This window comes from Oncorhynchus mykiss, chromosome 21 (genome assembly GCF_057628025.1).
Source record: "Oncorhynchus mykiss isolate SJ-2025 chromosome 21, ASM5762802v1, whole genome shotgun sequence".
NCBI lineage: Eukaryota > Metazoa > Chordata > Actinopteri > Salmoniformes > Salmonidae > Oncorhynchus > Oncorhynchus mykiss.
The window spans coordinates 17,863,533-17,885,017 of record NC_143042.1 but is presented as its reverse complement, the minus strand read 5'-3'; the positions used below and the strand labels follow the sequence as shown (position 1 = coordinate 17,885,017).

Sequence of the window (21,485 nt, the reverse complement as noted above, 5' to 3'; positions counted from 1 at the left end):
CGGTCACAATTGTGACTGACCATAAAACACACTTTTTCACCTACTTTTCCATTAACATTTAAAAAAAATAGTGATTGATTACCTCAAAGGGTTACTAATGACACTTGATTTGGATATTTTCATGTCTGGGAAAAATTCGGGATTAAATGGGTTAATGAGGAATTTGCCCTCAGTGGTGAAAAGGACACCACTACCAAAGGACAGGTATATTATGTTTAAATAACAATATAAAGGGCATACTCACAATAAATGTTGAAATAGATTTTATTTAATTGACATAATGTGTAATTATTCATGTTTTCTCATAGAAAAACATAGTAGAAGCTCAAAAGCCTGGGTCAGGGACAAGGGCAAAACAGTGAAATTGAGGTATAAAATGCATCTGAAAAGTAGCTAAAATACTTGATAGAGAGGCGTTGAAAAATATATGGGGTGATTGTAGTGTGAATTTCACATATAAAGAATAAAAACTATATATTTTTTTTAAATAAAATCCCTCAAATTGACCCTGAGGACATAGAAGTTCCCATAGTTGTAGAATTACCCGCATACACGAACAAACACACACTGAACACTATTAATAGGGCCTTTTAAAGGGGACTGGAAGTCTCCGGAGACAACAACATAATAATGGCAGTAGGATCGGGATGTTCAGAGCTCCAGATATTTGGCATGGTTTTGGTCATCTGGTGACTCAGCTAGTGTGAGTTACAGAGACACGTAGGAGATGTCAACGAGAGGTTAACTAGTCAGAAGAGATATGAGATTGGATAAGAGTCGATAGTTGATTGGAATAACAGAGTGGAAAGTTGGGTTATTGGAAAGGAACATTACGCTTTACTGTGTTTCTGCCAGGGAGAGACCGTTTTGGCAATAGTTTTGTGTATGTGTGTGTGTGTTTGCACATGCTCCAATATTTTAGCATGCTTACGACTAAAGAAGCACAAAAACAACACTTGGCCTGAATGTAACTTTAAGAAATAACTGGAGAAAATAAATAGCAAAAACATTATGTTCCCTTAAAGCTATATATCCAATCTAACCATTATACTGCATGTGCAGTCAGAGTGTATCCACTTGGCCTGTTTGCAGCACAGTGTGAATTTAAAGCCCTAAGTTCATTTACGAGCAATATGCTAGGAACGCACTTAGCCAGCTACCACACAACCCTCCACTACACAGCTGTAACAGCCTAATCAACATCACATGGAGAAAATACGCAGGGCAAACATTCTGGAGAAACAAGAGTTTGCTAAGAGGCATAGCTCAAGATCTGTACTGTTTACTGTAGGTCCAGCAATATCAAGAACTCAGGGCTACATTCAATAAAATAGGTTATATATATATATATATACCATATTTTATTGAATATAGCCCTACACAAACACTACCGTTCAAACGTTTGGGGTCACTTACAAAATGCCCTTGTTTTTTTAAAGAAAAGCTAATTGTTTGACCATTAACATTAAATTGATCAGAAATACAGTGTAGACATTGTAAATTACCATTGTAGCAGGAAAATGCAGATTTTTAATGGAATATCTACATAGGAGTACATTAAATAGTACCTGCAAAACACCAGTCTCCGGGATGCTGGCCTTCAAGGTAGAGTTCCTCTGTCTGTGTTCTTTTGCCCATCTTAATCTTTTCTTTTTATTGGCCAGTCTGAGATATGGCTTTTTCTTTGCAACTCTGCCTAGAAGGCCAGCATCCTGGAGTCGCCGCTTCACTGTTGACGTTGAGATCGGTGTTTTGCCAGTACTATTTAATGAAGCTGCCAGTTGAGGACTTGTGAGGTGTCTGTTTCTCAAACTAGACACTAATGTACTTGTCTTCTTGCTCAGTTGTGCACCGGGGCCTCCCACTCCTCTTTCTATTCTGGTTAGAGCCAGTTTGCGCTGTTCTGTGAAGGGAGTAGCACACAGTGTTGTACGAGATCTACAGTTTCTCGCATGGAATAGCCTTAATTTCTCAGAACAAGAATAGACTGACGCGTTTCAGAAGAAGGTCTTTGTTTCTGGCCATTTTGAGCCTGTAATTGAACCCACAAATGCTGATGCTCCAGATACTCAATTAGTCTAAAGAAGCCAGTTTTATTGATTCTTTAATCAGGACAGCAGCTTTCAGCTGTACTAACAGCATTACAAAAGGGTTTTCTAATGATCAATTAGCTTTTTAAAATGGTAAACTTGGACTAGCTAACACAACGTGCCATTGGAACACAGGAGTGATGGTTGCTGATAAATGTAGGTATTCAATTTTTTTTAAATCAGCCGTTTCCAGCTACAATAGTCATTTACAAAATAAACAATGTCTACACTATATTTCTGATCAATTTGATGTTATTTTAATGGACAAAAAAATTTGCTTTTCTTTCAAAAACAAGGACATTTCTAAGCGACCCCAAACCTTTGAACGGTAGTATATATATATATATATATATATATTGCCAGTAAAAAGTTTGGATATGTCACGTTCTGACGTTGATTTCCATTGTTTTGTATTTATTTAGTATGGTCAGGGCGTGAGTTGGGTGGGCAGTCTATGTTTGTTTTTCTATGTTTTTGGGGCTTTTCTATGTTTCGGCCTAGTATGGTTCTCAATCAGAGGCAGGTGTCATTGGTTGTCTCTGATTGAGAATCACACTTAGGTAGCCTGGGTTTCACTGAGTGTTTGTGGGTGATTGTTCCTGTCTCTGTGTTTGTTGTCACAGGATAGGCTGTATAGGTTTTCACGGTCCGTTTGTTGTTTTGTAGATTTAAGTTATTTCATGTATCGTTCATTTTTCCATTAAAGAACATGAGTAACCACCACGCTGCTTTTTGGTCCGCTTCTCCTTCAACAGACGAACATCGTTACAGGATACACCTACTCATTCAAAGGTTTCTTTATTTTTACTATTTTCTACATTGTAAAATAATAGTGAAGACATCAAAACTATGAAATAACACATATGGAATCATGTAGTAACCAAAAAAGTGTTAAAACAAATCTAAATATATTTAATATTTTAGATTCTTCAAAAGTATCCACACTTTGCCTTGATGACTGCTTAGCACACTCTTGGCATTCTCTCAATCAGCTTCATGAGGAATGCTTTTCCAGCAGTCATGAAGGAGTTCCCACATATGCTGAGCACTTGTTGGCTGCTTTTCCTTTACTCTGTGTTCCAACTCATCCCAAACCATCTCAATTGGGTTGAGGTCGGGTGATTGTGGGGGCCTGGTCATCTGTGACAGCACTCCATCACTCTCCTTGGTCAAATAGCCCTTACACAGCCTGGAGGTGTGTTTTGGGTCATTGTCTTGTTGAAAAACAAATGATATTCCCACTAAGGGCAAACCAGATGGGATGGCGTATCGCTGCAGAATGCTGTGGTAGGCATGCTGGTTAAGTGTGCCTTGAATTCTAAATAAATCACAGACAGTGTCACCAGAAAAGCACCTCCACACCATCACATCTCTTCCTCCATGCTTCATGGTGGGAACCACACATGCGGAGATCATCCGTTCACCTACTCTGCGTCTCACAAAGACATGGCGATTGGAACCAAAAATCTCACATTTGGACTCATCAGTCCAAAGGACATATTTCCACAGGTCTAATGTCCATTCCTCGTGTTTCTTGGTCCAAGCATGTCTCTTCTTCTTTAGTAGTGTTTTTTTTTGCAGCAACTCGACCATGAAGGCCTGATTCACGCAGCCTCCTCTGAACAGTTGATGTTGAGATGCGTCTGTTACTTGAACTCTGTGAAGCATTTATTTGGGCTGCTATCTGAGATGCAGTTAATTTCAATGAACTTACCCTCTGCAGCAGAGGTAACTCTGGGTCCATCCCTGTGGCACTCCTTATGAGAGCCAGTTTCATCATAGCGCTTGAATGTTTTTGCGACTGCACTTGAAGAAACTTTCAAAGTTCTTGAAATTTTCCAGATTGACTGACATTCATGTCTTAAAGTAATGATGGACTGTTGTTTCTCTTTGCTTATTTGAGCTGTTCATGCCATAATATGGACTTGGTCTTTTACCAAATAGGGCTATCTTCAGTATACCACCCCTACCTTGTCACAACACAACTGATTAGCTCAAACGCATTAAGAAGGGAAAAAAAAATCCATAAATAAACTTTTAACAACTGTTAATCAAAAAGCATTCCAGGTGACTACCTGCCAAGCTGTCATCAAGGGAAAATGTGGCTACTTTTGAAGAATCTAAAATATTAAATATATTTTGATTTGGTGGCTACGGTACATGATTCCATATGTGTTGTTTCATAGTTTTGATGTCTTCACTATTATTGTAGCAGTAAAAATAAAGAAAATCTCTGGAATGTGTAATTGTGTCCAAACTTTTGACTAGTACTAATATATATATATATATATATATACACACACACACAGTTGAAGTCGGAAGTATACATACACTTAGGTTGGAGTCATTAAAGCTCGCATTTCAACCACTTCACAAATGTCTTGTTGGCAAACTATAGTTTGTGCATGACAAGTAATTTTTTCAACAATTGTTTACAGACAGATAATTTCACTAAATCACAATTCCAGTTGGTCAGACGTTTACCTACACTAAGTTGACTGTGCCTTTAAACAGCTTGGAAAATTACTGGTCTCTGGTCTGATGAAACAAAAATAGAACTGTTTGGCCCTAATGACCATCGTTATGTTTGGAGGAAAAAGGGGGCGGCTTGCAAGACAAAGAACACCATCCCAAATGTGAAGCACGTGGGTGGCAGCATCATGTTGTGGGGGTGCTTTGCTGCAGGAGGGACTGGTGCACTTCACAAAATAGATGGCATCATGAGGTAGGAAAATTATGTGGATATATTGAATCAACATCTCAAGACATCAGTCAGGAAGTTAAAGCTTAGTCGCAAATGGACAATGATCCCAAGCATACTTGCAAAGTTGTGGCAAAATGGCTTAAGGACAACAAAGTCAAGGTATTGGAGTGGCCATCACAAAGCCCTGAACTCAATCCTATAGAAAATGTGCGGTCAGAACTGAAAAAGCATGTGCGGGCAAGGAGGCCTAAAAACCTGACTCAGTTACACCAGAACTGTCAAGAAGAAGGGGCCAAAATTCACCCAACTTATTGTGGGAAGCTTGTGGAAGGCTACCTGAAACATTTGGCCCAAGTTAAACAATTTAAAGGCAATGCTACCAAATACTAATTGAGTGTATGTAAACTTCTGACCCACTGGGATGTGATGAAAGAAATAAAAGCTGAAATAAATAATTATCTCTATTATTATTCTGACATTTCACATTCTTAAAATAAAGTGGTGATCCTAACTGACCTAAGACAGGGAATTTTTTACTAGGATTAAATGTCAGGAATTGTGAAAAACTGAGTTTAAATGTATTTGGCTAAGGTGTATGTAAACGTCCGACTTCAGCTGTATATCACATTGAATATGATGCATTTATAACCCCAGTTACCCGGTGAACAGATTAGATTGAATAGCGTTCTCAGTACCTGTGTGGTGTGGCTGTCCATGTCTTCGTTTGTCCTGACCAGGCCCGTGTGATGAAAGAAGGCTGTGAGCGGCGTTACCGAGGTGACCAGGACATAAACAGTCACCATGGCAAAGAGGCCAGGGCTCACCAAGTTAAGTGTGGTGATAGCTGGGTTCCTAAGGGAAGGGAAAACATCAACAACGATAACATTAGCTAAGAAAATCAAACCCATTTATTTCAACAATAGACCCCTGCACATAATTGAGCTGTCAGTTTCGACTAAGGTAAACATGTTATTTATTACTGGCAGAGTTGACTGACCAATCACCATGTGCCACATGACGAACATCTCCCAGCTTGGGGAGGGGCGATCCACAGGCAGATGGATTGATGCGTAATGCCAGGCCTGAAACAAAACACGGTTACAGAGGAACACACACACAAGTGATGAGAGACAGTAATCTGTAACTAGTGATGACAAAGACGGTTGAATTTATCATCTATCCTATACTGTCACAAGGGGTTGACATCAGGGCCATTATCCGAGGTGGAGTAGAGCAGTTCCTTTTTGCTGAGTTTGCATTCCTTGTGCTGGTTATGAGTTATGAAATAGTAGAGCAGCTGTGTGTGTGTCCTTGCCTAATAAGTGTCAACCCCTGTACATGTTATGCTTTGCATATCAACAGCCCACTGAGCACAGATGTCAATTCAACGTCTAATCCACATTGGTTCAACGTAATTTCCTTGAAATGACGTGGAAACAACGTCGATTCAACCAGTGTGTGCCCAGTGGGAGGGAGTGAGAGTGTGTTGTCATTCTCTGGCACCGTACTACTAATGAAATTTCCCACCGGTGGAAACATGGCGCCAGTAGAGAGAGGGTGTGTGTTCTAAGGCCCAAATCACTATCAGTCCTGGGCATGATCCAAACTCCTCTCACATTCCTCGGACTCAAATCATTGGCCAGAGAAGGATGAACAAAGCACTCAAATTCGAATCCGTTCTACTGGTAATCCACATCCCTCACATACGATATCTGAATCACAATCTAACGTTCAATATTTCAGAGTTCTAATGGAGCTAGACTAAATCTGAAAGACGGATGAAATCAAACAATACTATATTCCCTGAAACCACACAAGACCCTGAATTAGGCCCAAACCAGGAAACGGACCCCCCTGCCCCTCCTCTCCACCTGTACCTGGGACATGGCAGTGATTGTTGGTTGTGCCTGTGTCAGTCAGATTCACTCTGCAGTTTGTAAGATAAATGATGTTCTCAAACAAAGGGTGGGCAGAGACCTGGGTCCTGGTCTAAGGAAGGGGGGTGGGCAGAGACCTGGGTCCTGGTCTAAGGAAGGGGGGTGGGCAGAGACCTGGGTCCTGGTCTAAGGAAGAGGGGTGGACAGAGACCTGGGTCCTGGTCTAAGGAAGGGGGGTGTGGGCAGAGACCTGGGTCCTGGTCTAAGGGAGAGGGGTGGGCAGAGACCTGGGTCCTGGTCTAAGGAAGGGGGGTGGGCAGAGACCTGGGTCCTGGTCTAAGGGAGAGGGGTGGGCAGAGACCTGGGTCCTGGTCTAAGGAAGAGGGGTGGGCAGAGACCTGGGTCCTGGTCTAAGGAAGGGGGGTGTGGGCAGAGACCTGGGTCCTGGTCTAAGGAAGGGGGGTGGGCAGAGACCTGGGTCCTGGTCTAAGGAAGAAGGGTGGGCAGAGACCTGGGTCCTGGTCTAAGGAAGAGGGGTGGGCAGAGACCTGGGTCCTGGTCTAAGGAAGGGGGGTGGGCAGAGACCTGGGTCCTGGTCTAAGGAAGGGGGGTGTGGGCAGTCTAAATGACCTGAAGAGGGGCTGCCCCACCCAGGACTGCCCCAATGTCAACATTTGTGTGGGAGACGAGTCAAAAAGAAAGGACAATATTGTTTTAGAAGTTGGAGACAATCTGTTCTGTACAGGGAAGAGAACTCTAAACAAAGAGTAAACCGGTGGAGGAGAACACACAGAGGACCCTAAGTTACTGTCTAAGTCAAGCCCGTTGGTTGTCGTTATCTTCCTTCTGAGATATAATGAGATAAGTGCCCTCCTAACAGAGGACGAATATAAGCAGAGATGCATTGGGTCATTATTAACAACTTCTCTGAACTGATCGTTCTCAGAAAGCAAAATTATAGAGAGAGAGAGCAGGTATGAAAGCCCTGAAACCTTTTGAACAAAACAACCACGCATCTTCTCCAAAATGTATCTTCACCTCATCATCTACGGTTTCCACTGATACAACTTTAAATAGTACTATAAGTAATTAAATTTATAGAAGTTTATACAATTTATAGAAGTTCTACAAGTCTAATTACATATGGGTCATTTCCATGAAAACACATCTGTATTTTAAATGTTTGCTAGCATTGGTCCAAATCTCTACCTTAAGGAACTCAAAGAGTTAGCTTGAAAACTAAAAGTTGTCTGGAAACAGGTGATGACTCACCTAGGTCGTGTTCATTAGGGCACACAACAGAAAATGTTTTCAAAGTTTCTTATTGGACAAGTCTCCCCGTTTCAGTCAGTTGTCTTCAGTTTGATGCATAATGAACACGGCCCAGATATCGTGTATCACTCAGCGCTCCACCTGTAGACTCACCTGCTAGCCGGCTGTCTGCCTGGAAGCGACAGAGCCCATCCACATCAGAGAAGGCCCCCACCAGCCCAGGTATCATGTTGACCTGAGGAGATGACAGATGGGATACAGTGGATCCAAAGGCAACAAATTAAAGTTAGTGGACTTGTTTGAAGTTGAGACCAGAGGACTTAGCCAGGTCCCAGATCTGTTTGTGCTGTCTTGCCGACTCCTATAGACCATAGTACTAGCAACAAACAGATCTGGGACAAGGCTAAGGATGGTCCTATGCGGTCTGATGTTATGGGATGTTAGTGTTATAGGAGGGTGTGTAAAGGAGAGAGGGAGAAGGGAATGTGATGTTTGTTGTTGGAGGAGTTCACTGTGTGTTTTCCTGTCGTGTTTGAACTGAGATCCACCATCTCAGGACAGAGCCGTTTTCACTGAATTCTCTCTTGGAAGTCGACTTAGTCCTGGCTTCTAAAAATATTTTCAAGAAGAATCTCTGGGTGGATTTGATTTCTACACAACCATCATACCCATGTCGGTCAACAACCCGACATGGGGTAACATTCCCACACAGGTCACCAATGTTCCCGTATGAGACGACTTTCCAGTTGAGCATTCCCGTACAGTGTGTGTGTAGCTGGTCTCACCCTCTGATGGGGCTGCAGATGGGAGAAGGACACTTTCCTCAGGCAACTCTTCTCTGAACCGCTCAGACACACCAACACACTCCACTCCACACTGCCACCTGGGAGAGAGGGAAATGAGTGGGAGCGGATAAAAGTAAGCATCTTGTACAAATAAATGAAGCTTTGGAACCATACCAAATACTCTGCTCCAACTGTGTGAGGTAGAGAGAGAGAGAGCGAGAGCGAGAGCGAGAGCGAGAGCGAGAGCGAGAGCGAGAGCGAGAGCGAGAGAGAGAGAGAGAGAGAGGTAGAGAGAGAGAGACAGAAATACAGAGAGAGGCAGAGAGAAACGGAAATAACAGAAATTGAGAGAGAGAGAGAGCGAGAGAGAGAAAGAAACATCTGGTAGCGATTGTACAGCCAGTATTTGGAGAGGAGAGGAAACGTGGTGTTTTTGGCTAGAACCATGGCTGTTTTGGTCTCACTCTTCTGAAGCATTGAGAATAGGAGGAAGTGACTTAACAGCAATTATGGCAGCCTAGAGATGAATGGATAGCAAGAACCTTACCTTTGTGTGTGTGTGTGTGTGTGTGTGTGTATGTACAGTGCCTTGCGAAAGTATTCGGCCCCCTTGAACTTTGCGACCTTTTGCCACATTTCAGGCTTCAAACATAAAGATATAAAACTATTTTTTTTGTGAAGAATCAACAACAAGTGGGACACAATCATGAAGTGGAACAACATTTATTGGATATTTCAAACTTTTTTAACAAATCAAAAACGGAAAAATTGGGCGTGCAAAATTATTCAGTCCCCTTAAGTTAATACTTTGTAGCGCCACCTTTTAATGTGATTACAGCTGTAAGTCGCTTGGGGTATGTCTCTATCAGTTTTGCACATTGAGAGACTGCCATTTTTTCCCATTCCTCCTTGCAAAACAGCTCGAGCTCAGTGAGGTTGGATGGAGAGCATTTGTGAACAGCAGTTTTCAGTTCTTTCCACAGATTCTCGATTGGATTCAGGTCTGGACTTTGACTTGGCCATTCTAACACCTGGATATGTTTATTTTTGAACCATTCCATTGTAGATTTTGCTTTATGTTTTGGATCATTGTCTTGTTGGAAGACAAATCTCCGTCCCAGTCTCAGGTCTTTTGCAGACTCCATCAGGTTCTTCCAGAATGGTCCTGTATTTGGCTCCATCCATCTTCCCATCAATTTTAACCATCTTCCCTGTCCCTGCTGAAGAAAAGCAGGCCCAAACCATGATGCTGCCACCACCATGTTTGACAGTGGGGATGGTGTGTTCAGCTGTGTTGCTTTTACGCCAAACATAACGTTTTGCATTGTTGCCAAAAAGTTCAATTTTGGTTTCATCTGACCAGAGCACCTTCTTCCACATGTTTGGTGTGTCTCCCAGGTGGCTTGTGGCAAACTTTAAACAACACTTTTTATGGATATCTTTAAGAAATGGCTTTCTTGCCACTCTTCCATAAAGGCCAGATTTGTGCAATATACGACTGATTGTTGTCCTATGGACAGAGTCTCCCACCTCAGCTGTAGATCTCTGCAGTTCATCCAGAGTGATCATGGGCCTCTTGGCTGCATCTCTGATCAGTCTTCTCCTTGTATGAGCTGAAAGTTTAGAGGGACGGCCAGGTCTTGGTAGATTTGCAGTGGTCTGATACTCCTTCCATTACAATATTATCACTTGCACAGTGCTCCTTGGGATGTTTAAAGCCTGGGAAATCTTTTTGTATCCAAATCCGGCTTTAAACTTCTTCACAACAGTATCTCGGACCTGCCTGGTGTGTTCCTTGTTCTTCATGATGCTCTCTGCGCTTTTAACGGACCTCTGAGACTATCACATTTATACGGAGACTTGATTACACACAGGTGGATTGTATTTATCATCATTAGTCATTTAGGTCAACATTGGATCATTCAGAGATCCTCACTGAACTTCTGGAGAGAGTTTGCTGCACTGAAAGTAAAGGGGCTGAATCATTTTGCACGCCCAATTTTTCAGTTTTTGATTTGTTAAAAAAGTTTGAAATATCCAATAAATGTCGTTCCACTTGTATACAGAGAGAGATTAAGTGTGTGTAGTGTTCTTTGTAACCTATAATCATTGCTTTCAGGTCTTGCAACAGCTCCCATATCAGCCTGCCATTGGTCTGAGTTGACCCTGATACAGCCCAGAGCCCCAGACCTTCAGAACAGCGTGCACACACACACACACACACACACACACACACACACACACACACACACACGGATAGTCCATAGGTACAAAAGCCTGGACAGCAATTCCTGGAGTTGTTAGTTGGTAGTAAATTTGATTAATTCAATAGAAAATGGGTGCTGCCATAGAGTTACATTAGAAGTGCCCATCCATGAAGGCTCAAGGTCATTGGCCTCAGATAAAATGACATCAAATCACGTTATATCTACCATAGCTTTGATTGGACTGATCATGTCAACATCAGACTTTCAGAATCTTAGCTATGAATCATGAATCAAGTTGACAATCTACTGGCAAATCCTTTTCAATCCTTGTCAAATGAAGATAAATAACAAAGGTAAATTATAGATAAAAATGGATCGTTGATCATCGGCCACTGGACATAAACATTACACAACAAGTTGGAAATCACACATTTTTAACAATGAGTGGTTTGGAAGGAATCAGTGGCTAACTGCAAGAATTGCAAAGCAATCACTAGCCTGATATTCAGTGGATTGGGTGTGTGGTCCAAGTCTGGGTTTAAGGGTCTCTCTTTCAAGCATAAAAGGATAAACATTCAACATTGGCCATGCTGTCAATCCACCATGGCTTCTGCCGCGCTCAAAACAACTGGAAACTCAGAACTGAGAAATCTCAGACTTAAAAGACAATAGGGAACTCGTGAAAAAAAACAAGCTCCGACTGGGAAAATACGTTTTGAACGGTCATCCAACTCAGAATTCCAAGTCAGGAACTCGGGCCTCTATCTAGAGTTCCGACCTGAAGATCACTGACGTCATGATTTTCCGAGTCCCCAGTTGTCTTGAAAGCACCATAAATCCAGAGATGCCAGACATTGATGACAAAAATTTGTCACGAAAGACCGCCGCACCATCTGGGCACAAGTGGGCCACCAAGTGGGCACAACAAGGTGAGTCCAAAATGATGTCTTGTATGCCGCTGCATAAATTATGTAATATGCCAGGGAGATATATATACTGTAGCTAAGTAATAAACTCAGCAAAAAAGAAATGTCCCCTCACTGTCAACTGTGTTTATTTTCAGCAAACTTAACATGTGTAAATATTTGTATGAACATAACAAGATTCAACAACTGAGACATGAACTGAGCAAGTTCCACAGACATGTGACTAACAGAAATTGAATAATGTGTCCCTGAACAAAGGGGGGGTCAAAATCAAAAGTAACGGTCAGTATCTGGTGTGGCCACCAGCTGCGTTAAGTACTGCAGTGCATCTCCTCCTCATGGACTGCACCAGATTTGAGAGTTCTTGCTGTGAGATGTTACCCCACACTTCCACCAAGGCACCTGCAAGGTCCCGGACATTTCTGGGGAGAATGGACCTAGCCCTCACCCTCTGATCCAACAGGTCCCAGACGTGCTCAATGGGATTGAGATCTGGGCTCTTCGCTGGCCATGGCAGAACACTGACATTCCTGTCTTGCAGGAAATCACACACAGAACGAGCAGTATGGCTGGTGGCATTGTCATGCTGGAGGGTCATGTCAGGATGAGCCTGCAGGAAGGGTACCACATGAGGGAGGAGGATGTCTTCCCTATAACGCACAGCATTGAGATTGCCTGCAATGACACCAAGCTCAGTCCGATGATGCTGTGACACACTGCCCCAGACCATGACGGACCCTCCACCTCCAAATCGATCCCGCTCCAGAGTACAGGCCTCGGTGTAACGCTCATTCCTTCGATGATAAACACAAACCCAGTCATCACCCCTGGTGAGACAAAACCGCGACTCGTCAGTGAAAATCACTTTTTGCCAGTCCTGTCTGGTCCAGCGATGGTGGGTTTGTGCCCATAGGCGACATTGTTGCCGATGATGTCTGGTGAGGACCTGCCTTACAACAGGCCTACAAGCCCTCAGTCCAGCCTCTCTCAGCTTTTTGTGGACAGTCTGAGCATTGATGGAGGAATTGTGCATTCCTGGTGTAACTCGGGAAGTTGTTGTTGCCATCCTGTACCTGTCCCGCAGGTGTGATGTTCGGATGTACAGATCCTGTGCAGGTGTTGTTACACGTGGTCTGCCACTGCGATGATGATCGGCTGTCCGTCCCTTCTCTCTCTAGCGCTGTCTTAGGCGTCTCACAGTACTGACTTTGTAATTTATTGCCCCGGCCACATCTGCAGTCCTCATGCCTCCTTGCAGCATGCCTAAGGCACGTTCAAGCAGATGAGCAGGAACCCTGGGCTTCTTTCTGTTGATGTTTTTCAGTCAGTAGAAAGGCCTCTTTAGTGTCCTACGTTTTCATAACTGTGACCTTAATTGCTTACCATCTATAAGCTTTTAGTGTCTTAACGATTGTTCCCCAGGTGCATGTTCATTAATTGTTTATGGTTCATTGAACAAGCATGGGAAACAGTGTTTAGACACTTTACAATGAAGATCTGTGAAGTTATTTGGATTTTTACGAATTATCTTTGAAAGACAGGGTCCTGAAAAAGGGACGTTTCTTTTTTTGCTGAGTTTACTAAGTGTACGTTGTGTAGTAAGCTGTTAGTAGCCCATGTGCCTAACTCTAATAATTTGCTCCTTTTTCCCCTCATAACTTAGCCTACTGTTCTGACTTGCTGGTGCACATTTAGTCTATAGCCTGTTTTAGAAAAATGTCATAATCGAATATTGTAAGAGCTTTCATTGTCTGCTTATATGTTCCCTTTATTTACCCTACGGTTCTAGTTTGCCCCACCAAGATGTACATGCTAAAATCACCACTGCCAATAGAATGTCAACTTTTGGACTATGGGGGAAAGTAGATTGACATCGGCTAGTGCTTTTGCTGTTCGTTACTCATCTTGTTGGCTGACGAAAAGTAAATGTGGACACTTCTAACATTTTCAATATGCGCCTCGGAATTTGATAAGAAGGACGCTGCATCCCCAATATGTCGGTCTTCACTTGTAGCCTACTTTGGTGCTGCGATGCCTGTGAGAAGGATCCGTTCACGGGCATTGACTAATAAGAATTCAGATATCTGAGAGAGCACGTGAGTGAGGTGCTTCGGGGTAGGCTACGGTGATTGGCAGCCGGGAGAAGGGAATTATAATTATTATATTCAGCCCAAGGGCACAACGGCCAAATTGGTCTCAAGGGATACATTTTCTTAGAGGGCATTACTGCCTAACAAGGGGGCATCGACAGCCATGGCTGCCGGTGCCATCAGAGAATTTGAGCCCTGACACACAAGCACGCACAGTCTGCTGGGAGACTGAAAAGGCCCTCAGAGAAAACAACAACAGTAACTGTAAATGCCAATCTCTGTCTCTCTGTTTGGGTTGGCTTGAGTAAACAGGAAATGATTGGCTCCCTCTAATCTGATGCATTCGAGCCAATAAGAGACTAACACAATTAGGGCTCATCAAATTAAAGATCTCGACTCTTTCTTCCAGGAACCCTACCCTTTCATTCCAGTACACTCCAGTTTTTAGGCCCTGATGTAGATCAGACAAATCCATTATATGGGAGACAAGGATGACATTTTCTGTCACACACGTAGCATACCTTGGCAATGACACAGGCAGTGTCCCAATACTGTTAAATGGCTCAATTCCTTGTGTCCTCCACAAGCAAAGGCCACCCCTGCTAATGACACAGGCATTTCTCAATACTCTTAAACATTCCCCATTCCTTGTCTCCTCTTTCCATCATAAATACGCACACGCGCAAGGACTGAATATGACGCTTTTACGGGACACTTTTAGGACACAGTCCTAAAGACATTTACCAGGCCCATGCTATTCAGTTTCTGGGCTGGTAAAGTCATTAAGGGTGTTGCTGTTTACCTAACGACTTGCTGGGTTCTTTGATCAGGGTGACCAGAGCCCCAGTGTGGTCTACAGGCTGACCTGTCAATCATCACGCTGATGGGGTGAGTGACAGCTGGGCGTTCTGACACACAAAGCCTGACCCCTGCGACCTGGCGATACTTTCCTCTTGATAGTAAACCCCAGAAGACACACACACACACACACAGGGACATAACACACATACTTAGAGGCACATGCACACATAACTGTCTGCACACATACCTGTCTGCACACACACACACAAACACATAAGTAATCCTTGGGACTAGTCTTACTAGTGGAGCCGTAATTTATGACCCTGAATGACAAGGGTAGTTTAAACATCTGGTCTCCTATAAGTGTCCCTCTCTATCGCTCTCTCCCCCTCTGCCTTCCAGCTGAACTAGCCACATGGTATTTCTATGCTGAGCTCCAAGGATTTTCCAGTAGCGTCCTTCACTGGGTCACTGGAATACCATTCTCATTTTCCTACTCCATACACACTCACACAGCCTGGGCCAGACAGAGGGAGAGATTACAGAAAAAGTAATAAAATAAGACAATTCATTCGTCTTTTTCTGCAATCCATCAATCTTATTTTGTCTGACTGGGATGGGTGTGTACAGTCGAAGGCGGTGTGGGGAGAAGGGGAGCGGGGGGGGTGGTGAGCCCTAAAAAGGACAGTAAACCCAGCAGGGGGTGCAGACCAGGCTCTCTAGCTGTTAACCCTTTAACCTCTTCCCACCCACATGCCTGGCCAGAGCAGCAGGCCTCTCTCACACACACACACCTCTGTTAACCCTGCTCTAATGCCTGTGTCTGTACGTCATGAGTGACTGGAACACGGCTGTCACTTGCCTGAGGACAAATAGCTAGTGAATGAAGCCATTGTGTGTATACTTCCTTTCTCCTCACTTGACGAGGTGAAGCACATGTACATGGAACAAGTGAATAATGGATTGTTGGTGTATGTGTGCAGGAACAGACTGTACCGTACAATATATTATTTATCTATCAGCTTCTACCTCTCTGGGACCCTTTCCACCCATTCCTTGCCTCTCATCCCCCTCCCTCCCTCCCTCCCTCCCTCTCTGCTTCCCTCTACCCATCCTTCCATCTTAACTGTAAAACCTGCTCACCTCTCTTTATCTTACCCTAATCTCTCCATCCTGCATCTCTTGATCCTTCTTCTCCTCTTTCCTCCCTCTCCTCTGACCTTTCTTCCACCTTCCCTCCCACCACTCTCGCTCACTGCTATCTTTTCTCAGTGCTAGCCGATGCTGTTGAAAAACGTTTCCCTTCACCCTCCATCTCTCTATCCCTCCCTCCCTCCCTCCCTCCCTCCCTCCCTCCCTCCCTCCCTCCCTCCCTCCCTCCCTCCCTCCCTCCATCTCACCGTTGTCGTGTCTCAAGGCAGTGTTGGTCTCGGCGTATCGGGACAGGCTGACCTCGTAGCCTCGCTGCTCCAGGATCCGCTGGAACAGCTGGACCTCTGTATCCGCGGCTACGTGCTGACCCGTCAACACGATGGCCCGCGTGACCCGCCCGGCCCGGTTCTGATTGGACCCCTTGACCTGAGGAAGAGGGGGGAGAGAGGGGTGTTCAATATCGACATATAGAGAGGTCACTCCAACAACCAACAGCATTGCTGTATATTTATATGCAATACAAACAAAGACCGTACAGACAGTACATGATGTCAAAAGTGACCATCTCCTGGCAGTTCATATGGAACTATTTCTCATTTTAATCCTATTTGTATTTACATTTTTTATCAAACCTTTATTTAACTAGGCAAGTCAGTTAAGAACAAATTCTTATTTACAATGACGGCCTACCTCGGCTAAACTCAGACGACGCTGGGCCAAATGTTCGCCGCCCTATGGGACTCCCAATCACGGCCGGTTGTGATACAGCCTGGAATCGAACCAGGATCTGTAGTGACGCCTCTAGCACGGAGATGCAGTGCCTTAGACGCTGCGCCACTCGGGATCCAGAATGTATTACCGGCACTTAAACAATGCCCCCATAAACGATTGAAAAGGGCATCAAAACAGTGAACAGAACAACCCTAGAGCACTAGGGAGTAGAGCCTGAGCCAAACAAGCTTAAACCCTTAGCGAGTGAGAGAGAAACCAGTTGTGAATGATTAGGCTGACAGAGACATATGAAAGCTATGTAGCTGCTCAGCTCACTCTGTTTACACAACTCTGGGCTGGATAAGCTGGATAAGGATAGCAGCAGGATCAAACTGTGATGGCTGGGGCAGAGGTGAAGGTAGGGAGGGGAGGGGAGATGGAGGGTAGGAGAGAGAGAGAAAAAGTTAATCTCCTTTAGTAAGGAGAGGGAGGGCAGTTTTTACTATATCATTTCTGAAGTAGAGGGACTTTTCTTTCAGAACTGTTCGCCCCTCCCTCTCTGTTGCCTGCTCATTCATTTGTCTCTCTATCAGTCTCTCTCTTATCCCTTTCTCCTTTTCCTTTGAATCTCGCTCTCTGGTCTTTCTGTCTCCCCTCTCTCGCTCTCATACCCTTCTCCCTATAAATCACTCTCTCCAGTCTCTCTCTCTCCATACCATTCCTCTCCAGTCTCTCTATATTCTCTCTTTCGTTCCTCTCGTTCTCCCGAGGCCTATGGTGGCGTGGCCTGTAAACGTTTCCATCTGGGAGCTGCAGGCCACATCAGAGGGAACGTCACAAGACCCCCATAACTACAACAAGTTTCTCTACCCTCCCATCCCCCTCCAACCAGCTCCACAGAATCCTTTCCACCCTCTAATACACCCACAGCCCCATTCTCTCTCCAACTTCCAATATTTACACTCCACCTTTCCATCCTCTCTTCCCCCAGATACTAATCTCAAACATGCAAATATTCCACAGTGCTCATCCTGCTGCCTCCCTGCCTGCCAATCCGCCATGGCCCAGTTCAAACACAAACATAATTATTTCATTAGGAGATTCCCCAAATTGGGATCCTAGGCCTAGAACTCTTTTTGTGTTCTTTAATTTTTCTTCCTCTCCCTCGTTCCCTTTCTCCCTGAGTAATAACAAATACACTCCATCACCCCTTCCTCCTCCTCTCTTCTTCCTCCAGCAAGGAAGGAGCGAGTTTACAGTTGGCCCATAACACAGAGTGAAATATTAGAATAATATTACTTTAATAAGCGGGGAATCGAATCAAGGTGTTTATACAACAGAGGCAATCCTCTGAACAGCGCACCTTCAATATAATCTGCAGCCGAGAGGGACTCATATTAAACACACTCATAAACAGTTTATTTGGCAGAGTGAGGGAGAACCACTGCTGGGGAAATTATGTTTGTATTGATTAAACTGTTTTGGTATACACAGCACACAGCCGCGAGCTCAGGTTTACCGAGGAAATTGCTTCCACTTTTTCATTTGGTAACTGATTTGATGAGCAAAGAAGTTTGTATCAATACTGCATAATGTGTTGTGTGTTGTTGTGAATACAGCCGATTTATGATGTATTCATGTTAACTTTACCAAAGGTTAACAAACTATTTACTAATGGTTTATAAGCAGCCCTTAAAATTAAGAGTTCTCCATGTTTTCTAAAATGACCTCATCTGCCAGTGCTGACATCACCAACGAGAAAAAAAATACGGACCCCGCTCCTCGTCCCCATGACGACCCTGTGATGGACAGTGGAGCCCCTCTAGCTGTCAGAGGGGCAGTAGCATTGAGTATACAGTATCTGGTATGTGTTCTGCTGATACTGAATCCCAGTATCCCACATTTAGTCGTATATTAATAGACCTGCTATCGTTAACAGTCCTGGCTGACTGGGCCCGACCTATGATTCTTCCCAACAGGTCACACTCTCTGGTCCTTCCACCCCATGGCAACCCTCTGGCCATAGCTGCGGGAAGTAGGGGTGCTGAGGGTGCTGCAGCACCCCCTGAAAAATCAGAATTGAAAAAATGTGGCACCAAAATGTACAGCAACCCCTCCTTGAAACTACTTCTAGTGGCTATGCCCCTGACACTCCCCTTGCAACCACTCTGATGCTAGCAGACATATGGTTACGGTAAACATCTTCACCTTAACCCGTCGTTCCAGTCCAGATGATGAAGACCCATACACACAGTACGTGAACATAATACCTAACCAATTGTGACACTAAACTTGACCCCAAACCACAAGACATCAACATCATCCCCCAAATACATTACTCAATAGAGTTTACTGGCTTGAATATGACGTACAGCCAAGTTATGCCCCACATTCTCTGCCACCCCTGCTGAAATATGAACGCAACAGAGTGATGTGATGTCACAGCAGTGTTTTTGGATGGTCACATGTGAACTGGGTGGTGCTCTGCTCTGGGTTGGTTTCCAGACACAGTTCTCTACAGTTTCTACAACACACCATTTCTAAGCAAAACAAGACAGATGTATCACTTTAACCCCAACCTTCTACCACAATAGTAACTACACTGACACTGTTAATAAATATGGGGAAAGACAGCTTTCAATGGACTGAGAGTACTACAATCTTTGAGTGACTCACATGATCTCAGCAGCCCATACAGATCAAAGTGTTTCCATACGACAGTGAAAAGTCAACCCACATAAATCTCCCCTGGGTTCCCTTCACATATCACATCCAGTGTGTGATAGTTAGCCCTCTGAGGTGGGTCTGTTAACCATGCCCTGTATTGACCATATTTCCCTCCATCCGTGGAGAGACGGAGGAATGCAGAGGGTTAATGGGCCTTGCACTCGTTTAGAAGGAAAATACATGTTTGAAAGTTTAGCTGTCTGGGGACAGGGAGGAGAGAGAGAGGGAGAGAGGGAGAGATTGCGAATTAGGGGACAGGAGGGTGAGCCAAAAGGAGAAAGGCCTGTTTGTGTGAGACTGCAGGGGAGTCTAGAGAGGCCGGGGCTGGCTGTATAAGCCCTGGTTCTGGACCTGTCTATGTGTTAGTATTCATCTGGCTCTGTAGGGCCTGTTTGGTCATGCACTACCATGCTGCTTCTCTCCTTGGTTACTGGTGAAGGATCTGCCATGGAGGCTTTTCTTCTGTGCTCTACTTCTCTCTTTTATTCTCACAGTCATTCTCTCCCTGCCTCCATTTCTCATCCCTCACTCTTTTCTTCCTCCACTCCCTCTGACCCTCTCAAAATATCCATCTGAGCCCTTCATCGCCCCATCTTTCTGGCTCTCTTTCCCACTCTCTCCTTCCATCCCTAACCTTCTCTCTCGGTGACAGGATGTGGCTTAGTCTTACCACTGGCTCCATGGGTAGAGTTCAGTGTGTCTGAGAGGCCCAGGGTTATAAATACTCCCATCTCAGCCATGCACACAGAGAGAGACAGCGAAACAGATATACAGCCCACTGGCAATGTATAGACACCCATTCCATGACTCATATCAACCAGTCACATCCAAGGCCAAACACCCATATTGAGGGGGTCTGCAAAACGCATATCGCCCTATCCCATATAAGTCGCATTCAGTACATCGAGTAAGACATCTTGTTCTAAGTTGAGAACAGTCAAAACAAAACAGAAAGTCATCATTCAATCACAAAAAATGTGAATTTTACATACGCAAATATGTAGTTAAACCTAACAGAAAGCTAATGCACACATCAGACAGGTGGGGCGAGCTGTCTAAAATAATCTCCAGACTTCCAAGTATTTGTCTCCATCCTTCCTCGGTACAATAATATGGCACAGGTGTCTCCATCCTTCCTCAGTAGAGTAATATGGTGCAGGTGTCTCCATCCTTCCTCAGTACAGTAATATGGTGCAGGTGTCTCCATCCTTCCTCAGTACAGTAATATGGTGCAGGTGTCTCCATCCTTCCTCAGTACAGTAATATGGTGCAGGTGTCTCCATCCTTCCTCAGTACAGTAATATGGTGCAGGTGTCTCCATCCTTCCTCAGTACAGTAATATGGCGCAGGTGTCTCCATCCTTCCTCAGTACAGTAATATGGCGCAGGTGTCTCCATCCTTCCTCAGTAGAGTAATATGGTGCAGGTGTCTCCATCCTTCCTCAGTAGAGTAATATGGCACAGGTGTCTCCATCCTTCCTCAGTACAGTAATATGGTGCAGGTGTCTCCATCCTTCCTCAGTACAGTAATATGGTGCAGGTGTCTCCATCCTTCCTCAGTACAGTAATATGGTGCAGGTGTCTCCATCCTTCCTCAGTACAGTAATATGGTGCAGGTCCTCCATCCTTCCTCAGTACAGTAATATGGTGCAGGTGTCTCCATCCTTCCTCAGTACAGTAATATGGTGCAGGTGTCTCCATCCTTCCTCAGTAGAGTAATATGGCACAGGTGTCTCCATCCTTCCTCAGTACAGTAATATGGTGCAGGTGTCTCCATCCTTCCTCAGTACAGTAATATGGTGCAGGTGTCTCCATCCTTCCTCAGTACAGTAATATGGTGCAGGTGTCTCCATCCTTCCTCAGTAGAGTAATATGGTGCAGGTGTCTCCATCCTTCCTCAGTACAGTAATATGGCACAGGTGTCTCCATCCTTCCTCAGTACAGTAATATGGTGCAGGTGTCTCCATCCTTCCTCAGTACAGTAATATGGTGCAGGTGTCTCCATCCTTCCTCAGTACAGTAATATGGTGCAGGTGTCTCCATCCTTCCTCAGTACAGTAATATGGTGCAGGTGTCTCCATCCTTCCTCAGTACAGTAATATGGTGCAGGTGTCTCCATCCTTCCTCAGTAGAGTAATATGGTG

General features: G+C 44.3%; 1 protein-coding gene across 4 annotated transcripts in view; it reads right to left on the bottom strand.

Moving 5' to 3' along the window:
- cped1 (cadherin-like and PC-esterase domain containing 1) overlaps positions 1–21,485 on the bottom strand; it is an 80,992-nt gene that overhangs the window by 51,149 nt on the left and 8,358 nt on the right. For all 4 annotated transcript variants that reach the window (XR_016490214.1, XR_016490213.1, XM_036957503.2 and 1 more), the window contains exons 2-6: positions 16,153–16,330; positions 8,729–8,826; positions 8,097–8,178; positions 5,792–5,876; positions 5,490–5,646 (exon numbers count right to left, since the gene is read on the bottom strand). Coding sequence is in view for 2 of the 4 variants with exons in the window: in XM_036957503.2 (XP_036813398.2) it covers positions 5,490–5,646; positions 5,792–5,876; positions 8,097–8,178; positions 8,729–8,826; positions 16,153–16,330 (600 nt within the window). In the remaining 2 variants the exon portion in view is untranslated. The remainder of the gene's footprint in view (positions 1–5,489; positions 5,647–5,791; positions 5,877–8,096; positions 8,179–8,728; positions 8,827–16,152; positions 16,331–21,485) is intronic.